This window comes from Fusarium venenatum (assembly GCF_020744135.1).
Source record: "Fusarium venenatum strain MPI-CAGE-CH-0201 chromosome Unknown EDB82scaffold_4, whole genome shotgun sequence".
In the NCBI taxonomy this organism is placed as follows: domain Eukaryota; kingdom Fungi; phylum Ascomycota; class Sordariomycetes; order Hypocreales; family Nectriaceae; genus Fusarium; species Fusarium venenatum.
The window spans coordinates 4,094,136-4,111,461 of record NW_027072132.1 but is presented as its reverse complement, the minus strand read 5'-3'; the positions used below and the strand labels follow the sequence as shown (position 1 = coordinate 4,111,461).

Genomic DNA, 17,326 nt, shown 5'->3' with positions numbered 1-17,326 from the left:
GCGACTCGCCTCGGCCGAAATCTGTTCGAGCCATATACTTTTGTTCAAAGGCCCGTGGGCGGCGCCTCAGAAAGCTGCTATAGCTGCGCGATTGCGACGCAGTCTCCTCAAAGCTCGAAATGGTTTCTATGCAAAGATCTCTGTCTTCACCAGTTCGCATTCATTCTGCTCCCAGTACGTCTCCGACGTTGCTACTCCCTAGCCCGTCTCTGGCCTGAACTCGATTCTGGCTCTGCATGCCTTGCAGTTATGCTGATATGATTGGCTTTATAGCTGGTTCCCCTACTGATGCACAAGACTCGGGGTCGCCCCCTCCGTCTGTCGATATCCATGTGCAACCCGCTCGATCACGAAGACGACGCTCGCCGAGCCCTAGCCCAACCCGCGATAACACCCAAAAGCACTTGCGGAACTCTGACAGCAAAGACCATCGGGGTCATGCTCACCAACAGTCACCAGTCATGTCCTCCCGAAAGCCAATTGTGGCACAACCAAATATGCCTGGCCAACCATCTCCAAGAAACAGTCCAAGAGTCTCATGCCTGAAGCTTAGCAAGGACGAAAACGACAACGAATCTTCTTCTAAATTCAAGCCGTTATTGCAAGACGTTTCGCAGTACACAAACCCACACCTGTCGCCTGAATCCGAAAGTACAACTCTTGAGGAGCTGGCTCATCTAGTGCGGCTGTCCAAGTACCAGGAGCGCAAGCGCGCCAACAATCGTCTGCGTCTTCAGAGGAATTTGGTCTCTACTGCCCTCAGCGCCCGCTTGACCCGCTGCGGGGAAATAGCTCATCGTAATTTGGTCGACAGTTTCCGTCGTGACGACAAGGAGAACTTCTCTGCCCTTTATAGCGCCATCCATGATGTACGCAACAGCTGCGACGAGCTCCGTCGTTATGCCCTTCTTGACCCCGAGATGGAGGGTCTTGCCAATGGCGGTCTTGGATCTTCTGAAAGTTTGGATACCCCCACTAACTCGGCAGCTCTTGGTCCTCTCAAATCGATAACACCATTTTTACACGACATTTCTGCTTCTGCTCGGGATACGTTTTTGGAATTTCTCACTCAACTCCGTACAAACCCTGATTATTTGGCCACTCGTATATGCTCTCTGTCAAGCTCCGAGTTGAATTCATTCTTGACTTATCATAAAGGTTTGGAACCTGTGGAATCAGTCCTTCCCTTCCATGGCCGTTCTGGAGGAAGAGTCCACGCAAGTGCGCCCAAGAACAGCACTGCTGTGGACATAGAGCGACTGTTGTCTTTCCAACGCCACGATCCGCTCTCCATTCTTATCCATACCTGCTTTGCCAATTCCGCTGGACCTGATAGTTCTGAGGACCAACGACGAACCGATATCTGGGCTACGGCTTTGGCGCGACTGATTTCGGAACCCAAATCCACCGGAGAGCACTTTCTGATTTCAGTTCTCAACATTTGGACAGCAATGCGTGACTGGTCCGGAAAATCCAATATGGAATGGTACCTAATGAAGATTCTTGAAGATGGAGCCTTTTTGCTGGACCGGGCCGAGGACCAACATGGTACCCGATTCAACCTCTCTGACTGGAACCATTCGGACGAGGTTGCAGCTAAGGAGTTCTACGAGAGAGCCGTAAACCAATTGTTTGAGCTTGTCGACGACGAGGATGCCACTGGAATACCTGAAGGACTTTTGGAGCTAGGAAATGCCATTCTGAAGAAGCTCGACCACAAGTATGTCGAAAACACCTCTCGCTGGTTGGTCTGGAGGTGCCTGTTTTTCGTCTTCCTTTTGGGCGTCATTATCCATCCGGAGTCCTATGGAATGTTGGCCGAGTATCACATCACACCTTATGCGCGTGAGAAGATTCTGAAAAAGGTAGCCATGAAGGCTCATGAGTATGTCTCCAGCATGTGGAGTGGTAAGCCCTCGGCCACCTGTGTCCCAGTGGATGTACCACCAAAGATTAAAGGCCATGTGGAAAGCATCCTCGCCCGTTTCCAGGGATCACGATCCAAGGCCCCGGCTGCCAAGTTACTTCCGGCGAGATCCGTTACATCCCTGAGAGAAACCAAGGAGGTTCACCCCTACTTGGTCATTAGCCCAGCCGATCTTGCAACCTTGATTAATGCCATCTTCCCAGAAAGAAGACCACACTCGGCTTCCGGCAGCTTTAAATCAGGCCCAGCCTCCGTCTCGGGCATGTCGGCCATTTCCCAGCCTATTTCCATGTCAAACCCAAGGAACAGCAACTTCGACACTGTCTCTATCATCAGCACCAGTGTCTCTTCAGTGTTCAGTGATTCGACCACAAGGGATGACTACCTAGACGAGCAGACTTCGGTAACACCTCAACGTTACTCTCCTCCAGCAATGGACTCGGAGCTGCAGAGGCGCCTGAACAAATATGAAGATGACGGCTATCGACTGCGCCTGGCACTACACGAGATGACTCAAAACTTGGGTTCTGATATCACTCGTGGTTCATGTCATCCTTGCGCTGAGCGATGGGTTGTACTTTTCATTTCCTCTGATGGAAAGAGCTTGTCTACTAACATGACATTCGACCCTGATGACGAACTAGACGATGAAGAAAACTCGTCTAGTACTGACACTGATGAGGAGGATGCCTCGGACGGACCTGAGCTCGACAAGGACTACCACCAACTCAGAGATTCTATCCTCAAGCTGGTGGAAGACTACGAGATTCCTCGTAGCCTTGAACCAGAGAACAGCCGGACACAGCTTAGCAATCGTGCTTCCGGTCTCAAGCGGTACAAGTCCAAAACGCGAATCATCACCACTGAGCGGTCAATGTCAATGGCCAGCCGCAATCCGTACAGAAAGCACATGGACAAAGATGCAAGCGAGAAGCGACATCCATCAATCCCCGAGTCGGAAACCAAGGATGACAAGTCGGAAGCTGTTTTGATTACTATGCTCAAGGCAGCCTCAGCACAATCTAAAGCTCTGGCAGACTTTGTCTCATCTCACCAATATTGGAAGACCCTCAACCAACTCAGTGCCCTTGCATCCCCTTCACTACGGGCAAACGGGTTTGCGGTTCTCATTAACATTTTCTCTCGTGGACCAAGAGATTCGATCCGCCGCTCTGCTTCTGCCATTGAGGAGTACGATGCTTGGCTTGTCTGGCTCAAACAGAGCCAAGAACGCCACGAGGGCATTATTGACCGCATGATGAAACGTGTACGGGCCGTACGCGACAAGATGTGGTATGTGACAGACGTGCGAAACTCAAAAGAGTACGCGCACAGCCGTGATATCTGCCAAGCACTCAAGACTATGGGCATGCCTCGACGTTGGAACTCTTTCCAACGATCTCGTGCCCACATGGCTAGAGGACCAAGCTCGTCTTATCTCTATCGCACTGAATCTCAGATCATGGACCTTCTAGCAGCGTCTGAAGAGCAGGGTGGTCCAAATAAGCTTAGCGATGACCCTGCTGAGGCTACTGCAGCATGGCTTCAAAACCGTGGCATCGAGAACTTTTGCATGGGTGAAGAGAGAATTCACAGATTTTGCTACGAGGTGGACAAGTGTATCTCTAGATTGGTCGGCGAGACCATTCGAGATGCGCCAGTCTTGTGGTCGAGCGAGCTCTACAAGCGTGACAAGCATGGCTACGACCGTGCAAGAGCCAGAGAAAAGGAAATGTCGTGGACTGGAGACGACTCTGGCAGCATCATCAGCGAACAAGATCGCAAGTTCAGCCCAACATCAAGCAGACCAAACTCACTCGCTCGGGATCTGAGATCGCTATCAATGCACAATCCTAGCCAGCAGTCTCTTGACTCGGTGCGACAGAGTATGCCTCGAGCCAGCTCAGCATTGTCGGATATTCTTGATGGGCAAGAGTACTTCGATCGAGCTTCGCCTGCGCACACCAATGATTCAGCCAGCACCTTCTGGTCACCATTCCAGCCAATCACTTCTCCCAGTTCCGGAGCTTCTCGGGGGTACTCGCCTACAACTAGCATGACGAACCTCTCTACGACCTTTTCTCACTCTCAACATGGTACCGCTCCCTCCAACTCGACTTTCTCGACTGGACGTCCTGGTACTTCTGCCTCTTCGAACGAGACAGTATTCCAGCACCAGCGAGTGGATGATGAGAAGACGCGCTTCCTTAACGAACTGAGGCAGTCCCTGACCAGTCTTTTGCTTTCAGACCTCGGCAACCAAGTTTTCTCTCGAGGTTCTGAAACAGATGGCTGGTTTGATACGCTGGGGCAACAGTGTATCGATCGTAAAGATGCTCTTGACCGCCGAGCTCGACGTCGATCTGAGATCAAGGAGAAGCGAAGCTCAGGTCGACCAAGAGTCATTGAGAAGAAGAAGAGCTTTGGTAACCTGCGAGGTGCTGGTGATAACAACTCTGAGCGTGCGTCAGAGACTTCGGAAGGCGTTCCTCAGAATTCGAATGAAGGATCGAGCACCAACGACTCGACGCCGCGTCTTTCCGCAGCTAAGGAGGAAAAAGACAAGACAGAGTTCCCTTTCAAGAAGGCATACAAGCGGCTACTCAACATGTTTTGCGTTCATCCCAATCCTTACGCAAAGCTGAATGCCCTTTATGAGTTGGAGAATCTCATTGTGGCTGCTCTTCAATCGAGTGGGCAGAAGAGGCCTCGATGGAACCGGTCCGATGCTGGATCAAGCGTGGTGACAGAGCACAATACCAACGCTCGCCCTACACCTTTGGAAGGGACGATTGACAATGTCAAAGAACGCCGGTCGCAGGCACTTCAGTCTCAACTTGCAACGCCGTTCTTTGGCCCTCGCCAAACCAATTCCGAGACGAGGTCGATCATGTCGGGAGGTAACGTCAATACCGATATCATCACCAAGGAGCTGCAGGCACTGTTCAGAGAGGCATCGATTCGGCCAAAGACCATCTTCCGCGACTTGCAATTCATTGCATCATTTGTTCCACCTTCTGTGTTGGATAAGCAGGAACGCGGCAAAGCTTTCTGGAACACTGCTCTGGCGGCACTCAAGCTGAAGGCAGAGGTTTGCCGAACCATGGTAGAGATGGCGGACGAAGTGGTTGCAGCACACACGCATGTGCGAAAACCTAACGATAATACGATAGCAGATGTGCCACAATCAACAACAGGCACACCACCACCGCCGTCAACAACATACAAACTAGATGATGCGGGTAAGATGTGGACAATCACGGCTAAGGAAGGATTCCCAACAGCGCAGCGCGAGCTTGCGCTGTTTTACCTTTCTAACCCGGAATACGTTGAGCGAACAACGCTCCCTCTCTCCAAGCCACGCGAAGTGTTTAAACAAACTGTCATGGACAAGTATGGCCGCTTGGGCAATGGTGGAGGACGCACAGGGTTCTCGAGTGGCGGAGGTGAAGGCAAGGAGAGCGATGTGAGAAGCGACCCAGGACTGATGTGTGTCGCGGTTCACTGGATGGAAGCGGCTGAGCATGGAGGTGATGAGCTGGCGACGAGCTTCTTGCGACAGAATGAGTTTATGGGTGGTCGTTGAGGAGAGTTAAGTTGAGTTGAGTTACTGCTGGTGTCGCTGAAAGTATTATACCCACGTGTTTTTTTTGTTTGGCGCTTGGGCGTCTATAAGATTTCTTTGGATGCTTCATAGAGGAAATTGAGGATATGATTGATACGATTTGAGATGTAGATGATGTTTATGAGAAGCGATGTATCGATTGGATGGCAGTACGGGGTTTTGTATGATTGATACCATATGAGCACTTGTATATACAATGGTGTTGGCCTGTGAAAGCGCCAGTAATTGTATATAATGATACATCCTGATCTCTTGACTACGCTTCTGACTGTTTGTCTTTTGAGTAAATTCTCAGCAATCTATTGATTGTGTTGACTGTAAATATTTGGACGAATGGCCTGCTATATTGTTAGAAAGAAACTATGCATGTCCATACTCTAGAAACAGTAGTAGAACGAATGATGCTATGAGATGATTGTGATCAGTTAAAAATAGTTTGTCTGGTCTTGGATATGTCGAGAACCGGACGATGGCCTGACTTTGCGGGACAATTTAGTGGGTTCGGTAGGGGCCGGATCATGGTCAGATGTTTCGGAGGCCCCAGATTCTGAGGGTTTCTTCACTATTGGTCAGTTCAAAGAGACGATCTGAATGATGATTTGCATCGAGTATGGTCTAACAGGTTTGACAGGAAATTTGGAGAGATGCAGTATTGATTTTCCTACAGCTCAGATATGCATCTATATTGACAGCATTTGTTGTTGTTAAAGCCACGCCGACAACTTCCTCTACGGCCATTTCATTAGACTATAGAACAACAAAATAAGAACAGACATGTAGTATATTTACCTACTGTATAATGATCCAAAATTGTTTCTTTCCAAACATCTCTGACACCAAAGTCGTATTGGAGACCCAATGCAATGGTACAGGCCCCGGCAAGACCCGAAGTGGCAGTGTCGATCTATGGCATGGTACTCAATTATGGCACCACAAAAAACAACACCACTTTTCCTACTATCGGCTGGTCAGCATAGGACATCAACATTCGACTTGAAGAAAGAGGCGGAATTTGACGAAAATGAAGCTGAAGAGGGGAATATATAATAATAAATACTCATGCTCTTGATTCAATATTCATCACCACCATCATCCAGCAATCACAAGCATCTCTCATAATCGCAACTCTATTACAGCTTCAGCTCGATCAATACCTTACACAACTTCAACCAATCACATCAATTTATTTAAAATGGCTCCTATTCCCATGGTCAAGTCCGCTGTTGCTCCCAAGTATGTTCTTAATTACACCTTACAAAGAAAAAGAATCTAACAATTATTTCTAGGGTTCTTCCAGTCCTTATCGCAGTAGGAAGCATCTCCATCGTTGGCGGCTACGTCCGCTCTCAACTCACCAATCAATCACGCACATTCGATCGTCAATTTAGCCAGTACAACACCAACAAGAGCGAATCCGTGAGAGCAAAGACATTCAACGGCGCTGTGCCTGATCCTCGAACAAGTCTTTTCAACGTCCTTGGCTGGTGAACTCAAGATGAAACTGTCATGGCGTTTATGGGTTGGGTAATCTGGATTTGGATTTGAGGCGTTTTAAATCTGCCTTGAGAAAATAAAGTTACATAATTAATTTAAAGACTATCGAGAACCTAGTAGCATGCGAGCGTTGTGCTAAGCTTAAACAAACTGCCGCTCCGTTTCTATACGGAGAGGCATCCGACTATTGAATCTAGCCAGTTGACTAGTGGAAATGAGCTTCTTTTATCAAATTGAGGTCTTGATTGTGCTTCCAATTTTTATACATAATTACATCTGTTTAGAGCCTTTTATCCCTAGAATAATCTTTGTATACTCCACGTATCATCATTTATTGAGATCCATTGTGACAGCTAAACCTGCTTTCCCACGACCTTCATCCTTCAGCTTGGTATCAGCCAGCGCATGACCCCTTGCCAAATTCAACTCAACACCCCTGAATCCCTGACACCCCTGCCTCATTAAGCTTAAACATGGTGGTGGTCTAGACGTTCCATTAACTCAGCTCAGTCTTGGCATTTCTCCTTTTGGCTCAGCCCTACAAGCACATTCGGCTGTTGACCCAATTACCTTTCCTCTACCGTTCAATAGCGACGCCGCATTTTACAATTCGGGCTTTCCAAGGGAGACGCCACAGACAGTTGTCAAAGCTACCAATGATCAATGTACGATGACCGCTTGCCCCGTGAGCTAATGCAGTTATGGCACTCGGAAGTTTGAAGAGCCGGCGACGGGGCGGTGCGCTCGAGTTTGTGCTGGCAGTGGTTTATATGCTGCTACCCTCGCACAAATATCTTGTTTTCATGTAGATGCATACACAAGCCTAAGAGCTGGTTTCAGCAACATGTATCAACCACCATATCTGCAAAACCAAGAGTGGCAGCCTCAGCAGCCTCAGCAGCCCACGTACGAGTACAAGCCTGTCACAGCACAAGAAGTCTACCCTATCGAAGCAAATCCAGGTCAACCAGACAAGAAACAACGAGAAAGACCCGACTACCGACCCATTCCTTTACGATGGCCCTTTATCAGCGCTCTTATCCTTGTTCTTCTGGCATTGATAGGGTTGGTCATATATGCTGTACGTACCCTGGACGGAACCGATACCACAACAAGGCTCGAGAACAGATCATTCCAAATCACGAATGACAATCTCTTCTTTATGAAAAGACAGGACATTGTTAGTCAAGATGCTGTACCAGATGCAACCGCCGCCACTGAAGCAGAACCCGAAACAGCAGCCGATTCCGGCCCCGAGGAAACTGATGTTTCCGAGTCTGAGCCCGCAGACAAGACTTCAGATACCGACGATGGCGAAAGCGGCACTCTGACAACTGCCCTTGTCGAAGAACTCTTCACGACAATGGTAACCAAGCCAGGCTCGCTTGAAGTGACATCCGTCACAGAAACCATCACGGAGACGGGCGAGATCACACGCACATTGGTGGAAACCATTCCAGGAACTACATATGTCACATCATCCGAAGTGCCTGTAGAAGACATTCCCACGTCGGCTGAAGATGGCAGCTTGCCAACCAATGCATACGTCCCAGTCACTGTGACAGAAGCTGCGCAAACAAAGACGAGCATCACCGTTATGGAAAGCGGCGTGGTTCGCACGACTGTCAAGGAGACCACGCGTACTGGCCCCCCGATTGTATACGCTTCTGTCGGAACGACGACAATTTACTCTGTCCTCACTCTTGATTCGGAGGGAAAGATTGCAGAGCCTCCCGTTACAAAGTATCGAACGAGCCAAGTCGAGGCCACTGTCAAGACGATTGTCGATGCGCCACCGCCAGTAACAATGGTCCAGACACTTCCTGATGGCCAGGTTATTACCTCGGTGTCTACACCACTTGGTACGACACGGGTTACGACCATGCCTCCAACACAGGTTGTCATCACCGACGTTTCCACGCCTACTGGTGGTACTCGTATCGTTGTCGAGGCTACGACGCATACTCTCACACAATCGGATTATTTTATAGGAAAATTCCTTCCGCCCATCGTTGCCGTGCTTCTCGCTATGGGTATCCGTGCCCTCAATCAAGCTGCTCAACAATACCAGCCATTCGCTGCACTCACCAGAGAAGGCGGTGTATTGGGTCGTGAGGCTTTGCTTCTTAGCTTTGATGGTTGGCAGAGTATCTATCTCCCATTCAAACTCCTTTTTAACGGCCAACCCCTTCCCTTCCTGACAGCCTTGGCCCTATGGTCATCGAGTTTTGTAGCGCCTCTATCCAGTGAAGCCATCGGCCTAAAGATTTATGGTCGCTGTAGCAAGGGGGCTATTGACGGTTGTGCTCTTGAGCTCGGTGTCTCTAACAATGCGGCCTATGCACTTGTTGGTCTCCTAGGTGCAATCGCCATTCTTCTAGCTTTCACACTCAGTGTTATCAGCCGTCATTGGCGCACTGGTGTGTATGCAAACCCTTGGTGTGCAGTCAACACGGCAGCTCTTGTTGCTCGGAACCCAGACATTCGATCCATGGGGGCCAGTGACTGGAAAGATCTCAAGAGTTCTATTACCGAGAAGAGGTTCGCCATGGGTTGGTTCCGCAACCAAGACGGACGTGACGAATATGGCGTTGTTGTCGTCGGAGATATTGATCGTCCCATCGCAGCCCCCTACAACAATACGCCATATACTGAAGGCATGGCCTATCGCCCACAGACACGCCATAGGGCTCCCCAGACTTTTATGGCTTTGAGCTTCTGGTACCGCTTCACGTTTCTTGTGTTTTTGATCTGTCTTCTTGGCTTTGTTGGGTATTACCACTTTGTCGATACCTTTGGCAAACTACCTGAGAACATGAAGAAGCTTATGGAGAGTCAGGACTTTGGTGTGCGCTTTGTCTACTCAGCCCTTGGTGTTATCGTTATCTTCTGCTGGGAGTTTCTGTTTACTAGTGAGTCTACTTTCCACCTTTATTCTAACCTCGTATTAATCTTGTTTAGGTGTTGCTGTCATCATACCCTACCGCCGTATGGCTGAAGACCCTCAAGTACCGACGCGATCAGTCTTGATGACACCAGCAACCAATCCAGTCTCGGGTGTGTTTGTTGCCCTGCGGATTCGAGATCCTCTCCTCTTCTTTACGGCCTTCACCACCGTCCTCGCACAATTTCTCCCAATTTTACTCGCCAACGTTCCGTACAACCGCACCCAAACAAGCGATGCCCACGAGATATGCTCTCGTCTCAGTATTGGTATCTTGCTTGTCATGGTTGTTGCCATGCTGTCCAGTCTGTTGGTCAAATGGCCAGACTTGCCTGTTGATCCCAGCAGTCTAGCAGGGGCACTGTGGTATGTTTCTGATGCGCCGTGGGTTAGGGGTCTAGAGGGTGTCGCAGCAATGAGTGCAAATAAACGTAAGAATGCGGTGCAGGGTCTTGGTGGAAGATGGACATATGGGCCTATTCATACGCCCATGGGAGAGCGTATGTGTATTGAACATGGAACGACAGGATTCAGAGGTTAGTAATATTTAGGAAATTTGCAAGCGTAATTGATAGTAGATGACATCCACGGCATAGTAGAATAATAGAACAAAGCATTGTTTTGACGCTCTACAGGGATTATGATTGACGTCGGGGAGTTAGTGTATGCTAATCAAGAGAGAAAAGCGGGAGATTATGCGCGTATCGGCCAGAGACATCTCTTAATGGTCAGGAGTCGCCCTGAGTAGTGGAGACCCCCGCACGCCATTACAGGGCCTGGTGATGTGACGGGGAGTACAAGAAGCTTTATTGGATGCTTCCTTGTTTAAATCTTCCTAGCGATTATACTTATCTCAAGTAGAATGGCGTGCTCAATATGTCACCTTGCTTGTTTTTCTTGTGAGAGGAAGGAAGGACAGACAAAACCCGTACTTGTCCTCGTGCGCAGTTGCCTGAGCTACTAAGTAGATAACTGAACTTGGGCAGGTAGGCAGGTACTAAGCCAACATTCATAACGCACCTTCCTTCTTTTCTGTGGACATTGTGGATAGAGAGAAAGCATTCTCCTCTCGCATCCCCATAACTGCCTGCCGTAGTTACTTTGCTCACATTCAACCAAAATGGTGCAACTCGATATTGTCTGGTATTTATAAACGACGATAGAGACTTGGCGTCGCGATCAAACCAGTCCAGTTGGTACTTACAATCTCAAAGATATACTCACTCTACTCTACTCGGGTTCGGAATGCCAACCGCTCTGAATTATCAACCATTTTACTACATACCTTTCAGTACAGCCTTGAGATGAAAGCCGCATGTGTCCAGTGTCGAGTGCGCAAGGTATTTACAGCAACCTAACCCTCCCTGGTAGTCGGCCGGTACTGACTCCCGGAGGTCCGATGTGATGGTACAGTGCCGCGATGTCGCACTTGTGAACGACTCAACTTCCAATGCTCCTTCGAGCAGGACGGCTCTGGTGGAAGTTATGCCCCTCGTCTTCCCCCAAAATGTCGCGGCACAAAAGCTTGTCAAGAATGTCGAACTATGAAAGTCCGATGCTCTGGAGATACACCGCGATGTACAAATTGTCAGCGGAGGAAGAAGCCTTGTACATATTTATCAAGGGCTGGTTCTACAACAACCGAGGCTTCTTCGTCCCGGGATGACTCTTCGTCAAAATCAGCTTCTCGAGAAACCACTTCACCTGAAATCCGACGCTCAAGCATCGCCTCTAGCTCGACAGCGAACGAGACCAATGTAACTGTTGTTGAAGGCGTAAATTCGTTGCCAGACGAACTAGTTGTCCCATTGGTCAATCAATATTTCGACCAGATGTACCCTCTCCCTTCTTTCAGCTTCCTGCACCAAGCCACTGTCACTCAAAGATGCCGCGACAGAACTATTGACCGAGCACTTCAGCTGGCATTATGTGCCATTACATCCATCTACTTTGACAAGCATCATGAGAAGCATGCCAATTGGGCACAGGAAGCCGAGCGTCTTATCCTCGAACGCCTCGAAGAACCCTCTATTTTCAAGATCCAAGCATCACTTCTTCTTATACGCTACCGAGCCGCAGTTGGACAGTTCCCAAGAGCTTTCATCATGGCTGGCCTGGCAGCTAGATGGACTGCAGCACTACGCCTTAACTACGAACATTCCAAATTGACCCCTGTCGCACAGGAAGTACGAAGACGGACGTTTTGGTCCCTGTACTTATTGGAAGATAGTTTTTGTGTGGGTTTGAAGGAGTTTGAGCTATTCGATCCTGATACCATATATCTTCAATTGCCATGTGAAGATATTGACTTCCTTCGAGAGCGATACATTAGCACAGGCTACCTGCAACCAGGCAAGGGATTCGAGCCAGATGTGTTAGGCCCTCGCGCTGCATTTGTACGGTTAGCATTCATACGAAGAGCTATCATGAGACTCAGTCGAAGAATATCTATGAAGGAAGCCAACCTCTCAGATCTCTTTTCGTCAATGGAACGATTCCAAACCGATCTTCTTCGCCTAAAAACAAAGCTTTCTCCTTATGATCAATACTTGGACTCGGATCCCAGAGGGGCTCGCCGGTCACCTCAATGTGCTGTCATGGTAAGTTTCCCAACAAAAAGGCCAAACTCAACTAACAACCTCAGCACATGAGCTGGCATCAAAGTCACTGTAACCTTTATCGGATATTCCTCACAGAATACCCAGAGCCTACCCCTCATGCTACGGTTGAAGGCATTTCCGCATCCGAAAGGGCGCTTATGAAGGGTAAATGTCTATCGCATGCCGAGCAAATCGTCCAACTTCTTTCGGACTTTGTCCAACACAACAACGACACGGATCTGCTTGACTTTGACGCAGCTATCTGTGCCTATCATTCCGCCAGGTTGATATTGTTCGGGGCTTATACTAGTAAGGACAACAAAGGGCCGTCAATGCAGATGGCTATTAGTAAGGCCCAATTATGCTTGGATGTTATCACACGCTACTTTCGCTTCTCGGAACAGCTGAGGTCCATGGTAAGCCCCGACATTGTACTTGATGTAGCAGTAACTGACTTGATGAAAGCGACAAGAACTTGAGCGAGTTGTACAGCAACATAAAACATGGGTTGAGTCTTTGGATAATCGCGCTATTGCAGCAACTGAGACTGCCCACAAGTCACCACCCAAACTTTCCAAAGACGCATATATACGCCAGCGCCTCGCCATACACAGTTTACTGGGACAATCTGATTTTGTCGATGACAGTCGTGATGCGGCCCCTGCGCCTCCACCTGAACAAGCTTTGAGCTCGAGTGAATCTCCAGAAGATAGTGAAACCGCACCTGAGCCGCCGATGGATGGTAATGGAAGAGAATTGTATCTCCTTAATGATCCTATCATGGATCCAAACATTCTCTTTGGTATTTCATATGGTGCTGGATCGGACATGAGCACGTGGGCTCATAATGCAGCCATAATGCAGGATATAAATGGATATTTGGCGGATGTCGACGAACAGTATATGTACTAAGAGGCCATTTATAGAACGAGTTGTTTTGGTCCGATATTTTAAGCTAGACTTTATCAAATTGAAATGATGACCTGATGAAATCCTAGGTATATCACGACTTTAACAGATGTGCCAACATATATCAAAGAGTGATCTCCGGTTACCCATGCAGGCAAGTAGTGTCCCTATGTCTGGGGTATAAAAATAAGTAGCCTAATAACTATACTCTAAGGAGCATAAAGTGACCTACTAATTTCGTCTCTCAGGTATTCACATAAACGGACTTCGAAACAGTGTGAGAGACAAGAATATAAAACAGGAACTAATCGATTCATATCTGCCGAAATAAACGCCTGACTTATTCCATTACATGAGTTCATTCCAGATAACACTGGGTCATATTCCAAACAAGTCGCTTTTCCTAGTAAAACAGAGAGAAACCACCAACGCGTCACGCGATAGATATTCGTCCATAGTGCAGGCAATCCGGTATATCATTGGTTGGAATGAAATCATAAGGAGGAATTCCCACATCGAAGATTGCTGCTGATACAGTTCGAGATGGCCAAGCGTACCGCCATCATAATAATCACGGACGACGCCTCTAGATCTTGACGCGGAGCAAGTAGCGGAGCTTGACCTGGGCGATATCGTAGCAAATATACTCGTTGTAGTACAGTCCTGCATTGGAAACATTGGTGTCCCCAGGCTTGACATTGGGGTCGGGCTAAGTAAATGTCAGTATATGAAGTGGAATGATAGGCAAAAGCTGAATAAAGCAGACAAGCAGAAGACTTACCATCTTGATGCCCTTGAGGTTCTCATGAACAACCCCAGCGTCGATCCATTTGCTGGGACCAGTTCGGCCCTGACCCCAAGTACTGTGCATGCCTTGTTTCTTCGCCGTTTGGCCAGCTTCATAGCTTGCTCCGGTAAGCTTCTGGATGGGATCACCGAGCTCTGCTTCACAAAGGAGAAGTAGTGCTTCACCACCAGAGTTGTAGGAACAACAGTAGCCGGCTGACTTGGAGGACATGTCGGCAAGGTAAATTCCCTTGCCAAACATGTAACCCGTTGAGGGAGCTTCGGGCGGCGCAATTCGGAGACCCTGACTAAGAATACCACCAAAGTTGGTCGCTCGGGAACCGTGCCAAAGGAGGCGACGATCGGACGACATCTTGGAAAACTTAGAGTCGTCGAATCGCTTGAACTCGCCTTCACGCTCAATGCGGAAGATTTCTTTCACGTCGTAGGTCATGTTGTGAGTTGCACCTCTAGACTCGTTCAGGTAGTCCTTGAGACGTGTGAACTCATTGCTGTTGTGTTCAAGAGGGGTCATTTCTTCCATGCCAAGACCCGCGAATTGGCGATCAAGAGGATGGACAGTATCCCTCGTCTTGCGGTCAATCTTCATAATTTCGGCTGCATCCTTCATATCCGACAAGCTCTCCAGAAGCTCTATTTCCTTCTTGAGCATTTGGTTGGTATTAATAACGGGTGGTCGGTTACGGCCGAAAGCATGAGGAATGAGCGAATAGAAAGTGTTGGAAAGCTGCTCAGTAGCGGAAGCCACGCTCATATTATACTCGGTGGTAGCAAGATTAGGGTTATCGAATAGAGCCGCAAGGTTCTTCAGCTGTTGGAAGCCTCTGGTAATAGTTACCTTACTCAATTTGCCCAGAGGTAACTTGTTGGCATCGTAGTTGAGGGAAGTCATTGCCTGTTGGAAGTACTGTTGGTTGAAGATCAGTTCCATCAACTCCTTGACAGGCTTCTCGAGTTTGCATTCAGGCTCTGGAGCTGTGTCCTCGTCCTCTCCGTTCTCCTTCTTAACAGCCTTAACATCTTCGTCGTCGTCCGAGTCAGAGTCAGAGTCAGGGTTGTAGCTACGCTCGACGAAAGCGTATTTGCCAGGCTTAGGATCAGCACCACGGTCGTCCCAGGAGAGGCCAGACTTGTCCTTGAACTTCTTCTGGAAAACCTTGACAGCGTCATCGAGACTTCCACTTCCGAGGATGGCCTTTTGGCCCATCTCTCCCACGCGGCCCCAACGGGTCCACGTCTTGAAATTTGCTGATTTGGGATCCTTCAACACCTGAATACGGTAAAACTTATTGTTGTTATTGCCAGCGTTGGTCTGGTTCAGCGAGGCATCATAAATTAGACCAGAGTCGGGATCAACCCAAACCTGGTAGGTGGGAAGGGTACAATGTTCATCAAGCGGAATGGCGATATCCTTCTTCTTGATAAACTGTCCTTCAGCAACAACCTTTTCTTCCTTCACGTCTTCGGGTTCAGACTCAGGCTCGGGTTCAGGTTCAGCTTTGACTGCCGCCTTGCCCTTGGTACCCTTCCTGGCCGGAGCTTTGGCTTTAGCATTGGTCTTTGGCTTCTCCTCCTCCTCCTCCTCCTCCTCCTCCTCCTCCTCTTCTTCTTCAAGCTCAGCCGCAACATCTGACTTGACCTTGGCCCCCTTCTTGGTAGCCTTGGGCTTCGCCTTAGACGGAGCAACGCTAGTGCTTCGTGCGCGCTTGTTCCTGGGTTGGCTGTCCTCTTCGTCGTCGTCTACAGGAGGCGATCTTTTCTTTGACGCGCCATTGGCAGTAGCCTTAGCAGCGCCGTTGGTCTTGGAAGATGACCAATGATAGTCTTCCATCTTTACCTTGGTGCCTGCGGAGTCGGTGTCAAGCAACCATGATGGGATCATAATGGGAAGACCCTTGGCCTGTGCGGTGGTGACCTTGTTGCTGCCGGAGTTAAAGTCATCATCGGTAGAAACAACATGAGTGGTGGCCTTTGTAACGCTTCTGGTGAAAGTCCCACCATGTTTGCGAATGAGTGTTTCGAGAGAGGCATGGCTGTGGCCAATGTCGTCAAACTTGCCGCTCACTGCAATTGCGCAGCCATCCAGAGGCGGATCGACTGGAGCTTTCGCGGCTGCTCTCCTTCTGGTAGACATTTTGGCGTTTGTTGTCTGAGTGTGGCTTGGTATGTAAGATTGTGCAGGGAAGATGAGAAAGTGCGGTCCAGTGTGTAAGTCACAAAGTGGGAACAAGCTGAATTTATGTTAGCAATCGCGCGACTATTAACTAGCCCCAATTGTTCGTGGCGAGGAAAAAGAAATCAATCAGGGGCCTGAGAGATGAGACGGAAGGTCATACCCAACGATTTTTGGTGCGTCAACAAGAGCTGACCGAATTGAGCAATCGCCGAATCTTAGGGTGATCCTTGCGTTGGTCAAATACCTAAGGTAGCGTGAGATATGGTTACAAAGAGGTAGTAATAAGCCGAGATTGAGTGGGTGTTAAAGAAGAAAAGGAAGAGAGATGATAGCGAAAGGGAAAAAAAGGTCGGCTCCTTTCCATTTTAAAGTATCCCGTAGACAAGGTCTTTCCCTAAGGTTAAGCCCATGAAGTGACGTTCAGCTGAATGGGAAGGTAATACGGGCACTAGGCTGAAACCCCCCACTTTCCTTGACTGTCCGGCAGGGTGACAAAAACAGCTTGAGTTAAAGGATCGAGTAATTCACACTAAAACAATGACTTATGATAGATAGGTACATTAGTACTAAACCTCCTAAGGATTTATGATCAATTGACTAATTGACGTATGCTTATTACAAAATTCTATGACTTTCTATTGCTTTTCTGTACCAATTCGCATGTTAAAACGTCTTATATTCAGCTCGCTTGGTTGTTTATTCTGGCGCCTCAATTTATCATCCCAAGCTCCCCAGCTACCCATGACGCGCTGCTAGGCACCAACGAGCTAAAAGACCCCGGATCTAGGCACGACCCCATCACGATATCAGGTGACCCATTTATATCTATCAAAAGTGGATTTTC

General features: G+C 48.6%; 5 protein-coding genes across 5 annotated transcripts; 4 read left to right on the top strand and 1 right to left on the bottom strand.

The window, feature by feature from the left end:
• Positions 1 to 11: 11 nt before the first annotated feature.
• EDB82DRAFT_322007 (uncharacterized protein) lies at positions 12 to 5,743 on the top strand. The gene is made up of 2 exons (XM_025738382.2): positions 12 to 174; positions 274 to 5,743. The coding sequence occupies exons 1-2, from the start codon at positions 120 to 122 to the stop codon at positions 5,511 to 5,513; spliced, it is 5,295 nt and encodes a 1,764-aa protein (XP_025593148.1). The 5' UTR covers positions 12 to 119; the 3' UTR covers positions 5,514 to 5,743.
• A 776-nt stretch (positions 5,744 to 6,519) lies between these two features.
• Positions 6,520 to 7,158, top strand: EDB82DRAFT_515023 (uncharacterized protein). Its single transcript, XM_025738381.2, has 2 exons — positions 6,520 to 6,785; positions 6,839 to 7,158. Exons 1-2 carry the CDS (start codon positions 6,745 to 6,747, stop codon positions 7,038 to 7,040), a joined length of 243 nt encoding a protein of 80 aa, XP_025593147.1. The 5' UTR covers positions 6,520 to 6,744; the 3' UTR covers positions 7,041 to 7,158.
• Positions 7,159 to 7,890: 732 nt separating this feature from the next.
• On the top strand, positions 7,891 to 10,738 carry EDB82DRAFT_561947 (uncharacterized protein; the record flags this gene model as incomplete). The annotated part of the gene is made up of 3 exons (XM_025738380.2): positions 7,891 to 9,958; positions 10,008 to 10,526; positions 10,626 to 10,738. The coding sequence occupies 3 exons, from the start codon at positions 7,891 to 7,893 to the stop codon at positions 10,736 to 10,738; spliced, it is 2,700 nt and encodes an 899-aa protein (XP_025593146.2).
• Positions 10,739 to 11,497: 759 nt separating this feature from the next.
• Positions 11,498 to 13,502, top strand: EDB82DRAFT_480511 (uncharacterized protein; the record flags this gene model as incomplete). Its single annotated transcript, XM_065608139.1, has 4 exons — positions 11,498 to 11,577; positions 11,615 to 12,590; positions 12,635 to 13,006; positions 13,056 to 13,502. The coding sequence occupies 4 exons, from the start codon at positions 11,498 to 11,500 to the stop codon at positions 13,500 to 13,502; spliced, it is 1,875 nt and encodes a 624-aa protein (XP_065463403.1).
• A 556-nt stretch (positions 13,503 to 14,058) lies between these two features.
• Positions 14,059 to 16,641, bottom strand: EDB82DRAFT_321953 (poly polymerase catalytic domain-containing protein). Its single transcript, XM_025738377.2, has 2 exons — positions 14,281 to 16,641; positions 14,059 to 14,208 (listed from the first exon to the last, which is right to left on the bottom strand). Exons 1-2 carry the CDS (start codon positions 16,438 to 16,440, stop codon positions 14,086 to 14,088), a joined length of 2,283 nt encoding a protein of 760 aa, XP_025593143.1. The 5' UTR covers positions 16,441 to 16,641; the 3' UTR covers positions 14,059 to 14,085.
• Between the last annotated feature and the right edge of the window lie 685 nt (positions 16,642 to 17,326).

What these genes read in the sequence shown, in the direction of transcription:
- EDB82DRAFT_322007 (XM_025738382.2), top strand. Translation starts at nt 120, where the DNA reads ATGGTTTCTATGCAAAGATCTCTGTCTTCACCAGTTCGCATTCATTCT. An exon ending in TCGCATTCATTCTGCTCCCA is followed by an intron (nt 175 to 273) that starts GTACGTCTCCGA and finishes TTGGCTTTATAG; the next exon opens with CTGGTTCCCCTACTGATGCA.
- EDB82DRAFT_515023 (XM_025738381.2), top strand. Translation starts at nt 6,745, where the DNA reads ATGGCTCCTATTCCCATGGTCAAGTCCGCTGTTGCTCCCAA. An exon ending in AAGTCCGCTGTTGCTCCCAA is followed by an intron (nt 6,786 to 6,838) that starts GTATGTTCTTAA and finishes AATTATTTCTAG; the next exon opens with GGTTCTTCCAGTCCTTATCG.
- EDB82DRAFT_321953 (XM_025738377.2), bottom strand. Translation starts at nt 16,440, where the DNA reads ATGTCTACCAGAAGGAGAGCAGCCGCGAAAGCTCCAGTCGATCCGCCT. An exon ending in ACCTCAAGGGCATCAAGATG is followed by an intron (nt 14,209 to 14,280) that starts GTAAGTCTTCTG and finishes ACATTTACTTAG; the next exon opens with CCCGACCCCAATGTCAAGCC.